The following is a 17,723-nucleotide window of genomic DNA, read 5'->3' as shown; positions in this document are numbered from 1 at the left end:
CCTTGGTTCTCCTATGTAGCTGGGAGACAGTAGCATATACCACCATGCCTAGCCCTTTATCTGGGTTTTTAGTATGGTTTTGCTATTCCTTAGGCAAAACCAATGATAATTACTTAGATTGGATTTTAATAGCACTTTAAATATTTTGGCATACTTTTAGTATATTTATCTGGTTCTATGATTCCATTAATTTGAAAAAGTTTCAAAACAGAATAGCTTTTAAAATGCAAAACTACTTTTTTATATCATTTTCATCATGTGCCACCAGCACCTGGCCCTTTCAGTGTTTTTTTTTTTTTTTGCAGCTAAACACATAAAATTACTGTCTTTTGTCTTTGAGATCTGGTATTATTATCAGTTCTCATTCTTTTTTATAAATGTTTTGTATTCTCTTATATGATTATCCTATAGTTTATTTTACTAATTTCTTATTTTTGGAAATTTGGTTGCTTCTAGTCTTTTCCTCTTTCAAAGCCAATAACTAATCTTATATTTATAGCACTTTCATATATGCAGTTATTTCAGAAGGATTAACAACAACAACCTGAAATCGAGATTTTCTTTAAGATAATTCTCACTTTTACAAGGAGCTTTTCTCCAGAAAACCCCACCAGCAATATGCAAGAGTTCCTGTTTTCCTAAAGCTTTGCTAACTGTAAATTTAGGGCTTTTGTTTAATGCTTAAATATTACATCTTTTCCTTAGAAACTTCAGGTTTTGTGGACAAACTATTTGAGAGCCTTTATACTAAGAACTACCTTCCACCTTTGGAGCCAGTTAAGCCGGAGCCAAAACCACTAGTCCAAGAAAAAGAAGAAAGTAAAGAAGAGGTAATACAAAAATTTTCTCTTACTTTAGGAAGCTTCTTAGATCCAGTCATCACTATTCTTAATTGGAACTTGAGCTTTTTAGAAGTCTTTTTCTGTTGATTGAAATTTGTAGGTTTGGAGCATGTAACAGATTTCTAACAGGTTTCTAAATTCCTTGGGCCTGAAGACTTGGAAATTTTTTAGATAGGTTTTGAGGAATTAAGAGATACCCAGTGACTTGTTAGAAAAGGAAAACTTGGTGAAATAGAGACCTGAAGTAAAGTATTAATGGAACTTCACAGCTCATAATGTAGCAGATTTTCATATATAGGAGGAAACAATTTACTCCTTTTTTTCGGGGTGCGGGGAGGTCGGTCATGGGGTTTGAATTCAGGGCCTGGACGCTGTCCTTGAGCTCTCAAGGCTAGTGCTCTACCATTTTGAGCCACAGCACCACTTCCAGTTTTCTGGGAGTTAATTGGAGATAGTCTCACAGATTTTCCTTCCTGGAATGGCTTTCAACTATGATCCTCAGATCTCAGCCTCCTGAGTAGCTAGGATTAAAGATGTAAGCCACTGGCACCTGGCTACCATTTACTCTTTCTAAACATATGGTTTTTAAATAATAGTTGACTTGCCTGCAATATTAGTATCAATTTGGAAAGAGAAAATGATTTTTGGAATGTTGAAGTTTAAAAGTCTGATTTAGGTGGCAACCTAAATTGTTCAGACCAAGATAGGAATTTAACAATGTTCATTTTAATGTTTTTGTTTTTGTTTGTTTGTTTCTTTCTTTCTTTCTGTCTGTCTGTCTTTCTATATATTTCTTTCTTCTTAATTGGAGAGAAGGGTCTCACAGACTTCCCTATCCTCCTGCCCAGGATTGCCCCTCAGATGTCAGCTTCCTAAGTAGCCAGGATTACTACCAGTGCTTGGGATGTAATTTCTCTTGTATATAGATGTTCATGATATGAACATGCATTCTGTAATTAGGCTGCATGTGTTAACAAAGCATCTCTACAACAGATTACTTCCTTGTCTTACTTCAACATCAGGAACATGGAAGATAATAGCAATACTAAGGACTAAATGTCAGCTGTTACGTAGGACTATTTCTCCAACATTTGTTTCTGAAGATACAATAACATTAAAAAATTATTTGGAAAGAATTTTAACTTTATATCAAAATTAGGTGAATATTACCCAAAATACCTATGTAATATCTGCCTTTATGGATTACTGAAGATTTGCCCATTTGCTCTCTCTATATATCCACACTTTTAAGAATTTTCTTTCTTAGTTATATGATAGTGCATAAATGTAGTGGTTTACTGTTATTGTGTTAGACAATGAGGGAGAAATGGGGTTTAGAGTGACAGCATATCTGGCTAATCATCTCTATTGATGTTGCTGTTACTGTTTTTTTGCCTGTATTGGGGCTTGAACTAAGAACCTTGCAATTTTGCTTGGCTTTTCACTCATGATTGACATTCTACCACTTGAGCCACATTTTCAGTCTAGATCTTTTATTTTTATTATTATTTTTTGGTCCAGTCGTGGGGCCTGAACTCTGGGCCTGGGTGCTGTCCCTCAGCTCTTCAGCTCCAGGCTAGCGCTCTACCACATGAGCCACAGCGCCACTTCCGGCTTTTTTGTATTTGCTTATGTGGTGCTGAGGAATCGAACCCAGGGCCTCAGGCATGCAAGGCAAGTGCTCTACCACTGAGCCACCTTCCTAGCCCCAGTCTAGATCTTTTAAATTGGAGAGTCTTCTGGACTTTTCTGCCTAGGGTTGGTTTTGAATGTTGGTCCTCAGATTTTAGTCTCCTGAGAGCTAGGATTTCAGGTGTGGGCCACTAGTACCTGGCACTAATTGTCTCTTAATTTCTGGTCTATATAGAAATTGGTATAGTGAAAACTGAGCAGGGTATGAGACAGATGTAAGGTCTAGCCGTCACTTTTTTCCATGATCCTGAGCTGTTTTTACCAAGTTGTTTTATAATTAGATTATTGGCCACATGGGAATCCAGGTGAGAGAATTTGGATTGATGGCAGTAGAAAAACAACAGAAGATAATATGCTGTGATTTTGTTAAGCTCTTCAGCCTTTTTTTTTTTTCTTCTTTTTTTGTGGTACCTGGGTTTGAACTTACGCCTTGTACTTGTTAGTCAGGTAGGCAGATGCCCTTCCATTTGAGCCCTGCTTCTAGCCCTGTGCTATGATTTTGAAGCACACTGCATTCATTCCTCTTTTCTTTATCAAGAATGGGAACTTTCTTAAATTTAATTTTGAAATTCTTTAAACTGAGTCATTTGTTCGGTGAAGGTTTTTTTTTTTAATACTGTCTGTGTGTAGCTGATTAAGCCCCAGTGGACTGCTGCATCCTCTGTATTTCTTGTAAATTGTTAGATGGTTTTTCAATACAATCTGATGATTGTGTAGTATTTTGCTGGCACCATATGATTGCCATATCGTGGTTACCACTTTTATGTTGTTAGAATTTTGTTAAAATTTTACTAAATTATTTCCTGTTATATTGTTTTTGTTATTGAATTATTATCATATTGAATTGTTATATTCCCTCAACGTCCTGATTTTTGTGTTTATTTACTTATTAATTCATTTTTGGTCATAATATGATTTAAACTTAGGGCCTCATAAAGGCTTTTTAAATGAGTCCTCTACCACTTGGGCCACATCCCCCCCCCCCCTCTGATTTGTGTATTTATAAGTAAGCCTTTTCACTAGAGATGTGTGCGTGCGGGTGTGCTTGCGTGTGCGCGCATGCGCACTCAGGGCTTGGGACTGAACTTTTGTGTTAAAGACTAGCACTTGAGCACAGTTGTACTCCTGACTTTTTAGTAGTTAATTGGAGAGAAGAGTCTCACAAGACAGACACTGGTGGCTCATGCCTGAAATTCTAGCTGTTCAAGAAGCTGAGATTTGAGGATTGTGGTTCCAAGCCAGCTTGGGCAGGAAAGTTGGTGAGATTCTCATCAATAAGCTACTCAGAAAAGGCTGGAAGTGGCACTGTGGCTCAAGTGGTAGAGCACTAGACTTGTGCAGAAGCAGCTCTGGGATAGCTCCCAGGTCTCCTGAGTTCAAGCCCTAGGACTGGCAAAAACCAACAACAACAAAAAAAACCAACCCAATAAAAACAAAACAAAAAAACCCTCATATCTCAGCCTCCTGAATAGCTAGGATTCCAGGTGCGAGCCACTGGTACCTGGCCTTATTAGAGAATTTGTTTAGGTCTTGCAAACTTTATTTGTGGTACTAGTGCTCAAAACCAGGACCTCCTGTGCATGTGCTCCCAAACTTTACTTTTCTCTTTTATTAATGTAATCTGTTTTATAGTTTGATATTTTTGAGGCTGGCCTAGAACTCACTGTGTAACTCAAGATGGCCTGCATTTGCTTCCTGAGGTTTACAGTTGTATGTTACCACATCCAGATTTTTCTTTTCTTTTTTGAGACAAGGTCTTGCTATGTAGGCCCCCCCCCTTTTTTTCCTTTGGTCATAGGCCTGAACTCTGGGCCTGCGCACTGTCCCTCAGCTCTTCAGCTCAAGGCTAGCACTCTACCACTTGAGCACAGCACCACTTCTGGCTTTTCTGCTTATGTGGTGCTGAGAAATTGAATCTAGGGCCTCATGCATGCAAGGCAAGCACTCTACCACTGAGCCACCTTCCCAGCCCCACTATGTAGCCCTTAAATATGTAATCTTCCTCTCTTAGCTTCCTTAGTGCTGGGATTACAAGTGTATGTGTGCACCACACCCAGCTGCCTGTTGACATAATTTGAAAATTTATTTTTATTTATTTTTAATGATAATTGGGGTGTAAACGCAGGGCTTCATGCTTTATAGGTTAGCACTGTACTACTTGAGCCATGCCTTCAGCCCTTTGTACTTTAGGCATCTTTTTTGGGGGCGGGGGGAGGGAGGTCAGTTGTGGGGCTTGAACTCTGGGCCTGAGTGCTGTCCCTCAGCTCTTTAGCTCAAGGCAAGTGTTCTACCACTTGAGCCATTGCACCACTCCTGGTTTTTGGTGGTTTATTGGAGATAAGAGTCTCAGGGACTTTCCTGTCCAGGCTGGCTTTGAACCATGATCCTCAGATCTCAGCCTCCTGAGTAGCTAGGATTACAGGTGTGAGCCACCGGTGACCAGCTTCTAGCTTTTTCTTTGAGATGGGATCTTACTGTTTTGCTCAGATTGACCTTCAACCATGATTTTTCTGTCTCCCTCTATTTCCCAGATAGGCATAAGCTACTGTGCTTGGCTCCTGAGCCTCTTTTTTAATTTTAATTTTTAATTTTTTTTAGTCATTTATTTTAATTTTTAATTTTTTTTAGTCATTCCTGGGGCTTGAACTCAGGGCCTTTGTGTCCCTGAGCTCTTTTTCTCAAAGCTATTGTTCATAGCTAGTGCTCTATCACTTTGAGTTACAGTGCTACTTCTGGTTTTCTGGTGTTTAATTGGAGATGAGAATCTCACAGAATTTCCTGCCTGGGCTGGCTTTGGACCCAGATCCTCAGATCTCAACCTCCTGAATACTAGGATTAAAGGGGAGGGCCAGCAGTACCCAGACCTTGAGCCTCTTTTTTACTTTTGTTTGGATAATTTGACTTAGGCCTGCCATTACATTTATTTCTCCTCTCTTGTGCTAGAAAGATTATCAGGTAACTGTGCTTTGTAATATATAGAAGAACTGTTCTCATCTTTAATGAATATTTTCATATAGGTTTTTCAGGAACCAGCAGAGGAGGAACGAGAGTCTAGAAAAAAGAAATACCCTAGCCCCCCAAAGACTCGTTCAGAATCTGGAGAACGGAGGTTTGTGATAACCTTTTAATTAGTGAGAAATTGATAACTCTCTTTTTTGTTGCCCTTGCAAGGGCTTTAAAATGATTAGTAAGGTATGTACTGACTCCTCTCTTGCTAAATCCAGTAAGAACTGAGAATATTACCTTTTGGCTTTTGACTTGTGCCTTACTTTGTATTCCTTTTATAAACAATCATCATTATATGTTTTCCCCAAGAGCTCAGGGGTGGGAGTATTCTCCTTAGAGAATAATAATGAAATGTTCCATTTGGCTAGGGGTGCTCTGTCTTAGCATTATCCTTGTCATTTTATATTACTGATGGGCACTCTGTATGTGGATTCAACAACCTGTCATCAAAATAACTGGTCTTTGTTTATAAAAACTTTGTTTTTAGCTTTTTTTCTTTTTCAGTTCTAATTTCTGTTCCCAAGCCCTTCCCCCCACTTCTTGTACTTTGGGTTCACCCCTTCATTTCTATTTCTCCCTGAGTGTACTTGAAGTGGGAATATTTTTTCCTTTTTCTGTAATGGATTAGAATAACTACATGGTGGTCTTAACAATTTTCTACAAAGCACAGATGTTAATGAATTTTGATGAATCGAGAGTACTTTATACTTAGAATTTGTGTACAAACTGTTTCTACAGCCTATATATGGCTTTTATATCTGTGTATTATAGGACACGTGAGAAAAAAAGAGAAGATGGCAAGTGGAGAGATTATGACCGGTACTACGACCGAAATGAACTCTACCGGGAGAAGTATGATTGGAGAAGAGGCAGGAGTAAGAGCCGGAGTAAGAGCCGAGGTCTGAGTCGAAGTAGAAGCAGAAGTAGAGGGCGTAGCAAAGACCGGGATCCAAATAGAAATGTTGGTGCGTACATAAAATGTCTTCTCTAAAAGCTTTGTAGTTGCTTGTAGCGCATGGACACAGAAATACCATTAAAGATAAATCTCCTTTTAATATTCTTAAGCAACATAAAAGCTGAAATTATCTAAAAAGACTGAATATTGATTTTGGTAAGTGACAATACTTGGTTGGAGCTAGAGGGGAGTTGGATTTTCAAATAAGACCTGTTCATAAGGTATAGTACATGTCTAGACTTAAGTCATTTTCTATAATAGATTCAGAGCTACCATTTGAGGAAGAAGGTTGCCAGATTTTGCTTTTTTTTCCCCTTAAAAGTAATTGACTTGTGTTTATAAAATTAAAAAGAAAATAAGTAGATTGCTGGGATCCCAATCACTGATCTTGTAAAATAACAGTTTGGAATTTAGTTTTTAGATAAATATAAGTGAAGAAGCTGAGCCTTTTAATTTTTAAGTGTATTTCATGTTAATATTATAAAACAAGATTTTCTACAAATTATTAGTTCAAGATTTGTCAGAATATTGATGTTCTTGCTTTTAGAATATATTACCAAGAGGAATTTAAATTCAGGTAGTTTAGTAAGCTTAATTTTCTCATCTTTCCTATTATGTGAAAAAACAGTGTGAGAATATAAAGTGTCATCTCTGTTTCTTATTTTTATTTTCTTTCTAAAGCAGAGCACAGGGAAAGATCAAAGTTTAAGAGTGAAAGAAATGACTTGGAGAGTTCCTATGTGCCTGCCTCTGCTCCACCCCCGAACTCTTCAGAGCAGTATTCTTCTGGGGCACAGTCTATTCCCAGCACCGTTACTGTGATTGCACCTGCTCACCATTCTGAAAACACAACTGAGAGTTGGTCTAATTACTATAACAACCATAACTCTTCCAATTCTTTTGCTCGAAATGCACCACCAAAGAGGCGATGCAGGGATTATGATGGTAAGAATCTCCTTCTCTCTTATTGTGCCCAAAAGAACTAGTAAAGCAAATGTTGTATATATCACATACTTTTTTTATTGTAGTCCAAATTTTATTTAAAAAAGTGAATGGAGAAGAATGGAGAGGCATATTCTTAGTTACTTGTTTGATTTACTGTTTAGTCTTGTCAAAAGAATGTTTGATTCTTTGTTTGTATGTGTGTGTGCACGTGTACGTGCGTGTGTGTGTGTGTGTGTGTGTGTGTTAGTTACTGTTTCTTAAAGTACTATAAAGCTGAGCACCAGTGGCTCACACTGTAATCCTAGCTACTCAAGGGACTAACTGGAGGATTGCATTTTTAAGCCAGCTGAGGTAAAAATAGTTGAGATTTTAGTTAAGTTTGGCTTAGAGGTATGGCTGAAGTGATGAGTACCACTGAGAATGAACAACAGTCCTTAAGTACAATGTCCAATACTGGCAAAACAAAAAAATCTTAACATAGCCTGGTGCTTGTGTCTCACACCTGAAATCCTAGCTACTCAGAGGCTGAGATCTAAGGATCGCAGTTCAAAGCCAGCCTAGGCAGGAAAGGCCACAAGACTCTTATCTCCAATTAACCACCAGAAAACTGGAAGTGGTGCAGTGGCTCCAAGTGGTAGAGTGCTAGCCTTGAGCAAAAGAGTTCAAGGATAGCACCTAGGCCCTAAGTTCAAGCCCCACAACTGACTCCCTGCTCTCATCCCCCCAAAAGATCTAGCACTCACACTATGAATGTACCATGAAATATTGTAGATACTGGAATAAAACTGTCTTTATGTAGTGTGTTTAAGTGCTGAGAATCTAAGCATTTTTAACCTGCAGGTTTGATGTGCTGACTTTGCATTTGAATGACTTTTTACTTTGGAAATAAATGACAAAAAAGCATGTATATACACACACAGACACACACACATTATGACAAATATAACTCCTAGTATACCCATAACCTTGTTTCAGCAGTTTCTAATTCATAGGCAATGTTTTTCTTATTTTAGCCAAAATAGGGTTTGAACTCAGGGCCTCATGGTTGCTAGGCAAGAATTTGACTAATTGCCTTACTATCTCAGCCTCTTTAAAAACATTTTTACTTTAACCTACTTTTACCTTTGATTTTAAGCAAATCATAGCTGTCATAACTTTTATGTTTCGTAGTGCTAGGAATCAAAATGTAGGTTTCACCCTGTAAGGCAAGCACTTCAACATTAAACATAAGTCCCAGCCCTCATTTCTTTTCTGTAACTATAGAACGCTTATGGTCTTACCTTTTATTTTTAAATAATGAATTAAGTCCTGTTGTAATTCCAGTGTTAACTTATTACTCTAGTTCCCTAGCTAAGTTTTCTTTCCTAAGGCCAACTTAACTTTTTCTGTTTTTTGTGTATCTTTCTTTTTTCTTTCTTTTTTTTTTTTTGAACTCAAGGCCTGGGTACTGTCCCTGAGCTTCTTTTTCTCGAGGCTAGCACTATACCACTTGAGCCACAGTGCCACCTCCAGCTTTTTATGTGGTACTGAGGAATTGAACCCAGGGCTTCATGCATGCTAGGCAAGTACTCTAGCACTAAGCCACATTGCTAGTCTTTTTGTGTATCTTTCTAAACACACTGCATATGTACAGAGTTGTAAATTAGAATAGTGGATTTTTCTGTTCTAAGTAGATAAAAAGATTTCTTTCTTTTATTCTTACAGAAAGAGGATTCTGTGTGCTTGGTGACCTTTGTCAGTTTGATCATGGAAATGATCCTCTAGTTGTTGATGAAGTTGCTCTGCCAAGTATGATTCCTTTCCCACCCCCTCCTCCTGGGCTTCCTCCTCCACCACCTCCTGGAATGTTAATGCCTCCAATGCCAGGCCCTGGCCCAGGCCCTGGTCCTGGGCCTGGCCCTGGCCCAGGCCCAGGCCCAGGCCCAGGTCCTGGCCACAATATGAGACTTCCTGTTCCTCAAGGACATGGTCAGCCTCCACCTTCTGTTGTGCTTCCCATACCAAGTAAGTGTATGTTGGTTGAATCTTTGGTGATTAATTCTTTTTAGAAGAATCTTGTCTCTTTTGAATAGTAACTCTCTAAAGTGTTTGGAAAACAGTAGAGGAATTTGGGACATATTCTCATAATTAAGATGTTCTTTCTTTTTGACATGTACTGTTGTATAGTGTTATTTATAGTACCTCCAGTAAAAATTTTGTCTGTAGTAGTTTATGCTATATTTAGTTGGTAGCATTTTAAGATGTCAGAGTAAGAATATACCTGTAGTAATTTAATGAAATTTCCCAGTGTTTAAAGAAAAATCCCTTTAAAAATATTGAAGCCAGGCGTGGTAATTCATACCTATTATCCTAGTTAGTGGAGAATATGAGAATAGGAAGATGGCAGTTTGAGGCTAGCACAAACAAAAAGTTAAATCATTAACAGGGCAAGGTAATTTGTACCTTTCAGCCTAGCTAGCTACAGTGGGAAGCCTAAAATAGAATGCAGTCCAGGTGTAGGCCTGAACAAAAAGTGAGATCCTGTTTTAAAATAACCAGTGCAAAAAATGGCTGGAGGAATGGCTCATTGGCAGAGCACCTTCCTACTAAGTGTAAGGCTCTGAGTTCAAACCCCAAGGATCTGAGTCCAAACCCCAGTAATTTCAAAAACAACAAAATGTATTAAAATAGCATTAATTTTTTTAATTTAGCAAGGATTTATGTACTAAGCAGAAAGTAGGCAGAAATAAAAAAGGGAAAAAGGAGCATTTATTTGATGTCCAGGAGATGGGAACACAGAGAGAGAGGCCTTTTTTTCCCCTTGTGGTATGGAATTGAGAATTGCACCTAGGACTTTGAGCTTGTGAAGCAAACACCAATTGAGTTATGCCCCCAATCTATATTGTATAAACAATATAATTGTGACACTCAAGCAGAGATTTTCCTTTTCTAGATAAAGTTTTGGGGTGTTTCTCCCCCCTCCTTTCCCCCCCGCCCCCAGTACTGGGGCTTAAACTCAGGATTTGGGCACTGTCTCTGAGCTTCTTTTGCTCAAGGCTAGCACTGTACCATTTGAGCCATAGCACCACTTCTGGCTTTTTCTGTTTATGTGAAATGAGGAATTAGACCCAGGGCTTCATGAATGCTAGTAAGCACTCTACCACTAAGCCATATTCCCAGCCCAAGAAGTATTTTATATAGAGAAATTTTTACAATGGAAGATAATAACATATTTTTGTATGAAAGTTATGCCCAAGAATGTAATTTTCCTTATATTTTATTATGATTTTTTTTGTTGTTGTTGGTCATAGGGCTTTAACTCTGGGCCTGGGCGCTGTCCCTCAGCTCTTCAGCTCAAGGCGAGCACTCTACCACTTGAGCTACAGCGCCACTTCCTTATTATGAAAAATTTTAAGGAACCAGACAAGTTGAAAGACTTCTACCTCCATACTTGCTATCAGATTTGTTTATTTAGTCAGTAGGCCTGGATGTTGTCCCTCAGCTCCTCAGCCATAGGGCCAGTTAAAGCTTTTTTTGAGTAGTTTATTGGAGATAAGAGTCTCATGGATGGGCTGGAAAGGTGGCTCAGTGGTAGAGTGCTTGCCTTGCATGCATGAGGCCCTGGGTTCGATTTCTCAGCACCACATAAGCAGAAAAGCCAGAAGTGGCGCTGTGGCTCAATTGGTAGAGCGCTGGCCTTGAGCTGAAGAGCTGAGGGACAGTGTGCAGGCCCAGAGTTTAGGCCCCACGACTGGCCCCCCCCCAAAAAAAAAGTGGAAGTGGCGCTGTGGTTCAAGCGGTAGAGCGCTCACCTTGAGCTGAAGAGCTGAGGGACAGCGCCCAAGCCCAGAGTTCAAGCCCCATGACCAGCCAAAAAAAAAAACCCCCAAAAAACCAAAGGTCTTATGGACTTCCGGGTGGGGCTCTAGGTGAGAGCCATTAGCTCCTAGCCTTGCTATCAGGTTTTACTCTATTTACATCATCACATGGCTTTCCATTTCTGCATTGTTATTTTTCATATTTTTTACCTGATCAGGTAGACACTGAGTATGTTTGAATTTATGAAGAAATAGAAATTTGCTGTCACTTCAGAGACAGCCAGTTCGGCTTTTTTTCACTCTTAATTTTGCCTCTTGTAGAACTAAGAATGTTAATTTATTATTTCAACTCACAGTGCTGAAACTTGTATATCTCAATACCTTATTTCTATGCAAAGCCCCTATAGAACTTAATTTTCTTTTGGTCAGTATTAGAGATTGAACTCCAGGGCCTTAACCATGCTAGGCAAGTAGTCTGCCATTTGAGCTATTCCTAGCCCTTTTGCTTGTATTTTGATTTTGAGATAATGATGCTGGAGAGCAAGTCTTGAGCTTGTGATCCCTCTGCTCTGCCTCTTGATTATAGCTAAGATTACAGGTGTGCACCAATATGCTTAGCTCCAAGTAGATCTTTTAAGTATGGATATCTAAATTACTAGTTTATTATTTTTATAAGGAAACACTTACTCTGTTCCTCTTACTTTCTGTAACGTGTAGGGCCGCCCATATCACAGTCAAACTTGATAAACAGCCGAGACCAGCCTGGGACAAGCTCAGTGCCCAATCTTGCACCAGTTGGAGCAAGACTACCTCCTCCTCTACCCCAGAACCTCCTTTACACAGTATCAGAACGTAAGTAAATGCTTGCCTCAAAATTGCCAAGGTGTAGAAAAACCTGGCTTTGCCATACCAGTTTTACCCTTTGAAAATTAATTTCTATTATTGAGTGTGATCTTTGTATCCACAGAGCAATTTACTATGTGGTTATAAAGCCATATTTTACTTTTGTGTGATAGAAGAAAGAAAGGCGAAGGCTTCTGTTTTGGAGGAGTCTCCTCTGTTGCAAACTTTCTCCTAAAGTAAATTTTTTTGAAGCTTCTGGAATAATTTCTAAAACTTCTAGCCTGTCTTCCAAGGGTTATTCAAAAGGGTTATTCCAAGGGTTATATATTACAAAATATGCTTAGTAATTATTTAACTTTCATGTTGAAGGTAAACGGCATCATTTAAATTGTAACATTTAGGTTATATAACAATAATGTATAGCCTAATAATGCTTTTCTTGACTCTTAATTTCCTTTCTCCAAAAATATTTTTTAAAAAGTAGTTGGTTGTTAAAAAAAAAAAGATATCAGATTATGAGACTTTTCTTTGCAGAACTATTTCACTTTGTTTTGTACATAACAGTTTGTTTTGCCTCCTGTACTTTTCTTCATCTCTTTCATGTCAATAGAGGCAACTAAGCAAACTAGTTGAGCCCAGGTTAAAAATTCTGATCCTATTACTAATTCCTTCACAAGGACTTTATGACCTTGAAGATTCATTTTCTTAAAATGACAGTAAAAATGTTACTTCATAAGGTTCTTTTGAAGAATAAATTAACTTGCATTTTGAAGTCATGATAGAAAGCATCTAAAAAGTGTCAGGCATTTCATAAGCTAATATTTCATGAGATACTATATTATTGTAGTTATTCTTTTCTCTTCCAATTTTAATCTCTGCAATCAAGCCATCTTCTCCTTAAATCTCTACCTTCCCCAGTCCTTATCAGTGGAAATAAGACCCACCAGATCATCTAGAATCCAAACCTTTACACAATTGTTTTTTTTTTTTTCCTTGTGTATGCTGGCGCTGTTGGTGGTTGGAGCTCAAGGCTTTTAGAATGCTAGACGTGCTCTCTCTGAGCTGTACTCATAGCCCTCCTTAGGTTTTCTAAATAACAATTAAAAATCCTTTCTCTTTTTCTTTGAAATTATTATCTGTACTTCTTCTATAACCTTTGTCCTCATCTACCATTGAATCAGCTTACATTTGGCTAATGGCTACAGCTTTCTTGGTGCTCTTCCACATAATGCTACTAAACTTAATTTTTTGCGTCCCTGTGCCCACGCATGTGCACGCATGTGCGGATTTATTCTTCTCAACCCCAGTTCTCTCATGGTACTAGGATTTGAACTCAGGGCCTTGTCTTGGTAGGTACGTATTCTACAACTTGATCCATACTCTTTCTTTCTAGACATTATTTCCTTTTGAACCATAACTGGCTTTGAACTTGGATTCTCCAACTTGATGAGCAAGTGTTTTAGCACTTGTGCTAATGCCCCCAGTTCTGCTTGTTTAGTTATTTTCTAAAATAGGATCTCATATTTATGTCCAGACCAGCATGGACCGTGATCTTTCTGTATTTTTATGCTTCCTTGGTAGCTGGGATAGCAGGTGTGGCTACTATGCTCAAGTGTTATTGGTGAGTTGGTGGTCTCATGAACTGTTGCTCTTCTCTGCTTCCAACCATTGTCCATCTGATCTCCGCCTTCCAATAGCTAGATTTACAGATAGGAGCCCCTGCTTCTGGCTTGCCACTCTTTTATTGATAATTTCCTTTTTTTTTCTTCTTTTACACTACTTCCCAATATGCTCCTTTTCTTTTCTTTTTTTGTCGGCCGTGGGGCTTGAACTCTGGGTCTGGGCTCTGTCCCTCAGCTCTTCAGCTCAAGGCGAGCGCTCTACCACTTGAGCTACAGCACCACTTCCGGTTTTCTGGTGGTTTATTGGAAATAGGAGTCTCACGGTCTTTCCTGCCCGGGCTGGCTTTGAACTGTGATTCTCAGATCTCAGCCTCCTGAGTAGCTAGAATTACAGGCGTGAGCCACCAGTGCCCGGCAATATGCTCCTTTTCTGATCAGACCAATTATACTCTATCTGTTGTAACTTAGCTTTGTTTTTCCTTCTTCACTACTGCCCATGTGCTTTCTCTTTCAAGGCCCAATCTTCTAAATACTTGAGGAACATTATTGCTGTGTTCTAAACTCATATAACCAAATGATTTATAATGATGTTAAACACATGGGTATTCATATATGTATTCATATGGGTATTCATATATGTATCCACAGATATATGAATATATACATGTATTTATGTATGTTTATGTATATATTTATATCTGATTTTAAGTATGTGAATCTTAGGTTCGGCTGACCTTCTTTAGAACAGAAATCTTAAGTATCCTTGTTTCATGTTTAACAGCTCAATCCTCAGATGAGTGTTTTTCATGGTGTATGTTTATTCTGTTGATAGTCTTACTATTTTAAAGCAAATATTAAATATGCATAAAATACAGTATAATGAACTCAAATGTGTCCATTTTAATGATGTCCCATGTAACCATTCTTCAGCCCCAACAATTACCAGCTTGTGGTCAGTCTTTCGTCTGTTTCTACTTGAGTTAGCTGTTAATATTATTTCTCAATGTCCTTTGGACTTACAAATATGAACAATTGGATTATTTACCTCAGAGTCTGTTGTAGTAGTACATTTTTTTTTTGTACTGTTAAGTGTACTATTGTGAGTCATGATAACTATTCCTTTTTTGTTGTTATTGTGGGGCTTGAACTCAAGGCCTGGGTGCTGTCTCTGAGCTTTGGCTCAAGGCTGTGCTCTGCCATGTTGACCCACAGCACCACTTCCAGTTTTCTGGCGGTTAAATTGGAGATAAAGAGTCTCATGGGCTGGGAATGTGGCTTAGTGGTAGAGTGCTTGACTAGCATGCATGAAGCACTGGGTTTGATTCCTCAGTACCACATAAGCAGAAAAAGCCAGAAGTAATGCTGTGGCTCAAGTGGTAGAGTGCTAGCTTTGAACAAAAGAAGTACAGGGACAGTGCCCAGGCCCTGAGTTCAAGCCCCAAGACTGGCCCCCTTCCCCCCAAAAAAGAAAAAAATCCCATGGATTTTCCTGCTTGGGCTGGCTTTGAACTGCAATCCTCAAGATCACAGCCTTCTGAGTAGCTAGGATTACATATGTGAGCCACTGGCACCTGGCTCCATTTTGTTTTAAATTACCATTTCTATATTGTTCAAATTTAATATTGAAACTCCCTCTCTAAGCAGTTTGGTTTTAATTTCTTAAAAATCTGAGAGTTACACCTTATTTCATTTAATAAATTAACAATATTCATTAATTTGTCAAGTATTTATTGAGTGTACACTGTGTCAGTCATTGTGCTGGACACTAGGGAGCTAATGAATGAGCTGTCAGACTGCATATGGCAGGAAGTCCATGATTCTCCTACCTTTAAAAAGGAAGAATATTTTGTAGAGTATCAGTAAGTTCCTCTTAGAATTTAGAAATTGCAAACATTTGTTTTAGAGAATGGTGATACTTGTAACACAAGTTTGGGGACAAATAACATCAACTGCTTCTTTTGTCATGGTAAGGACTGTATAGGAAAGTAGCTAGAATCTTTTCAAATTTAGAAAGAAAAGATAAAGTCTCAGAATAAAGGGTAATTTTTAATATTTGGTTTTATGATACACTATTTCCCCCTATTTTTATTCCATGATCAGTAAAACATGATAACTTCCCATTGACATTATTATTACCTTATAGTTTTATATGCTCTGTCGATGTTTTTATATAGAATTGTTTGACAACTGTATATTTAGAAAATTATAGAATAAATGCATTAGACATTTCCCAGTTTTATGCAAACAAATTGTGAATTTTCATCATTTCTTAAAAACCTAAACATTGATTCTAAAATATATAGAGAAATTTGAAAACATAGGAGTATAGCAAACTAAACACTAAACAAAAAATGTTGGAAGGTATAGTATAGTTTGTTTAAAACTTTTTATATCTTTCAATTCAGGTAATTTTAAGATAGCTTAAAAAAAAATCCTGTCTTTGAGACAGAAGCAGAACCCTTAAAATTGTTGAGGGTTTTTTGATACATATAAATTACAACTTTGCTTTCATTGTAATAATTTAACAAGTTGGAAGATTTTAAATTGTGAATGTTTTATTGCCATTAAAATTGTTTTCAAAAAAGAATCTATTAAGTGGTATATATTAAGTGGTATATATTAAGTGGTAAATGAAATCTGGAGTTTGAGAGGTAAGGGTTTGCTTAGTGCTAGGTACTGGGAATATGCAGACAGAACAGCAGTGCTTCATTCTGTAAGAATAAAAAAATCTAATGATGTAGAAGAAACTTGTTTTAGAAAACTAAAAACTAATTACAGCATGTTTTTTACTATTGGGAAGAGTGCTTCAGGTACACATTTAACAAAGAAACTAATAATTTAACCTGGGCATGTAGTTTTCACCTGCACTTGAAAAGTTGAAGCTGAAGCAGGGAGGACCCAGATTTTAGGTGAGCCTGGACAACATAGCAACATCATGCAACTCTGTCTCAAAAGAAAATCAACCAACCAACCACCATTCAACCTACCACCCAACAGTCATAACAAAGTGACTAGTAATGTAAACAAATAAAGCATTCACTTAGACTGTTTTGGAAGAGGATAGTTGAACAGTAAAACAATAAGAAAGTTAGGTAAGATATATGTGCTTCCCAGTAATTCCATTTAAAAGCTAATATGAAAAGGTATAATTTAGAAAAACTCATGGGGTTTGTTGTTGTTGGGTCAAAACATCAAAGATCCTTTGAATGTGACTTAAATAATGAGGTATAATTGAAATTATTTTGCAAGACAGCAATATCATATGTCTGTTAACCAATCATCTTGGGTTGGGAATGTTGCTCTGGGTGTGATGGTTACTGAAGTACATTTTATCCAGTTTCAAAGTCATCAATTTAGTGTACTTCGGAAATCTCTATTCCAGCTACAACCTCCTCCCCCCCTCCCCCACTTCCCCCAGCCCAAAGACCAAAGAACCACATGATCTTTTGTGTGTGAGTGTGTCAATTCTGGGGCTTGAGCTCAGGGCCTGGGCACTGGTCCTGAGCTTTTTTGCTCAAGACTAGTGCTCTTATCACTTGAGCCACAGCTTCCCTTCAGGCTTTTTGGTAGTTAACTGAAGAAAATAGTCTAAGGTACTTTGCTGCTCATGCTGGCTTTGAATCAGCATCCTTAGATCTCAGCATCTGAGTAACTTGGATTACAGACATGAGCTAACAGTGCCCAGCCCAACACATAATTATTTTAAAAAGTCTCCTTTTCTGCCTTATACCTGATTTGATGACTGGCTTTCTTTGAAACAGACTAGAAATACTGGATATGCCAAAAAGTAATAGAAGTATATAAATACTGCGTTCTGTAGATTGTGTCTTAGGTTGAGAGTAATTGTTTATTTTTTAGCTTGAATCCACATAATCTTTATTGTTCAGAAAACTTTTCCAATTATTAGCCACATAAAAATTACTAAAACACTGTTTTTCTGTGAGATTTGCTCATTTACTTCTGTGGGATACATCATACTTGTTTATGTGGACAATGGACTTTATGAATAGAAAGTGAATTG

The 17,723-nt window shown here is 37.9% G+C and overlaps 1 protein-coding gene across 4 annotated transcripts in view; it reads left to right on the top strand.

Annotated features, from left to right (window-relative positions):
• Positions 1-17,723, top strand: part of Rbm27 (RNA binding motif protein 27) — a 64,665-nt gene that overhangs the window by 21,611 nt on the left and 25,331 nt on the right. For 2 of the 4 annotated variants that reach the window (XM_013025566.1, XM_013025565.1), the window contains exons 3-8: positions 706-830; positions 5,552-5,643; positions 6,312-6,505; positions 7,180-7,440; positions 9,145-9,444; positions 11,955-12,089. In XM_013025566.1, coding sequence (XP_012881020.1) covers positions 706-830; positions 5,552-5,643; positions 6,312-6,505; positions 7,180-7,440; positions 9,145-9,444; positions 11,955-12,089 — 1,107 coding nt within the window. Of the gene's footprint in view, positions 1-705; positions 831-5,551; positions 5,644-6,311; positions 6,506-7,176; positions 7,441-9,144; positions 9,445-11,954; positions 12,090-17,723 lie in introns of all 4 variants that reach the window. The other 2 variants (XM_013025564.1, XM_013025567.1) reach the window with 2 other exon arrangements.

Source organism: Dipodomys ordii, unplaced genomic scaffold (assembly GCF_000151885.1).
Source record: "Dipodomys ordii isolate 6190 unplaced genomic scaffold, Dord_2.0 Scaffold85, whole genome shotgun sequence".
Taxonomy (NCBI): domain Eukaryota; kingdom Metazoa; phylum Chordata; class Mammalia; order Rodentia; family Heteromyidae; genus Dipodomys; species Dipodomys ordii.
Note: the sequence above shows the minus strand (reverse complement) of the source record. Positions and strands in the feature narration are given on the sequence as shown.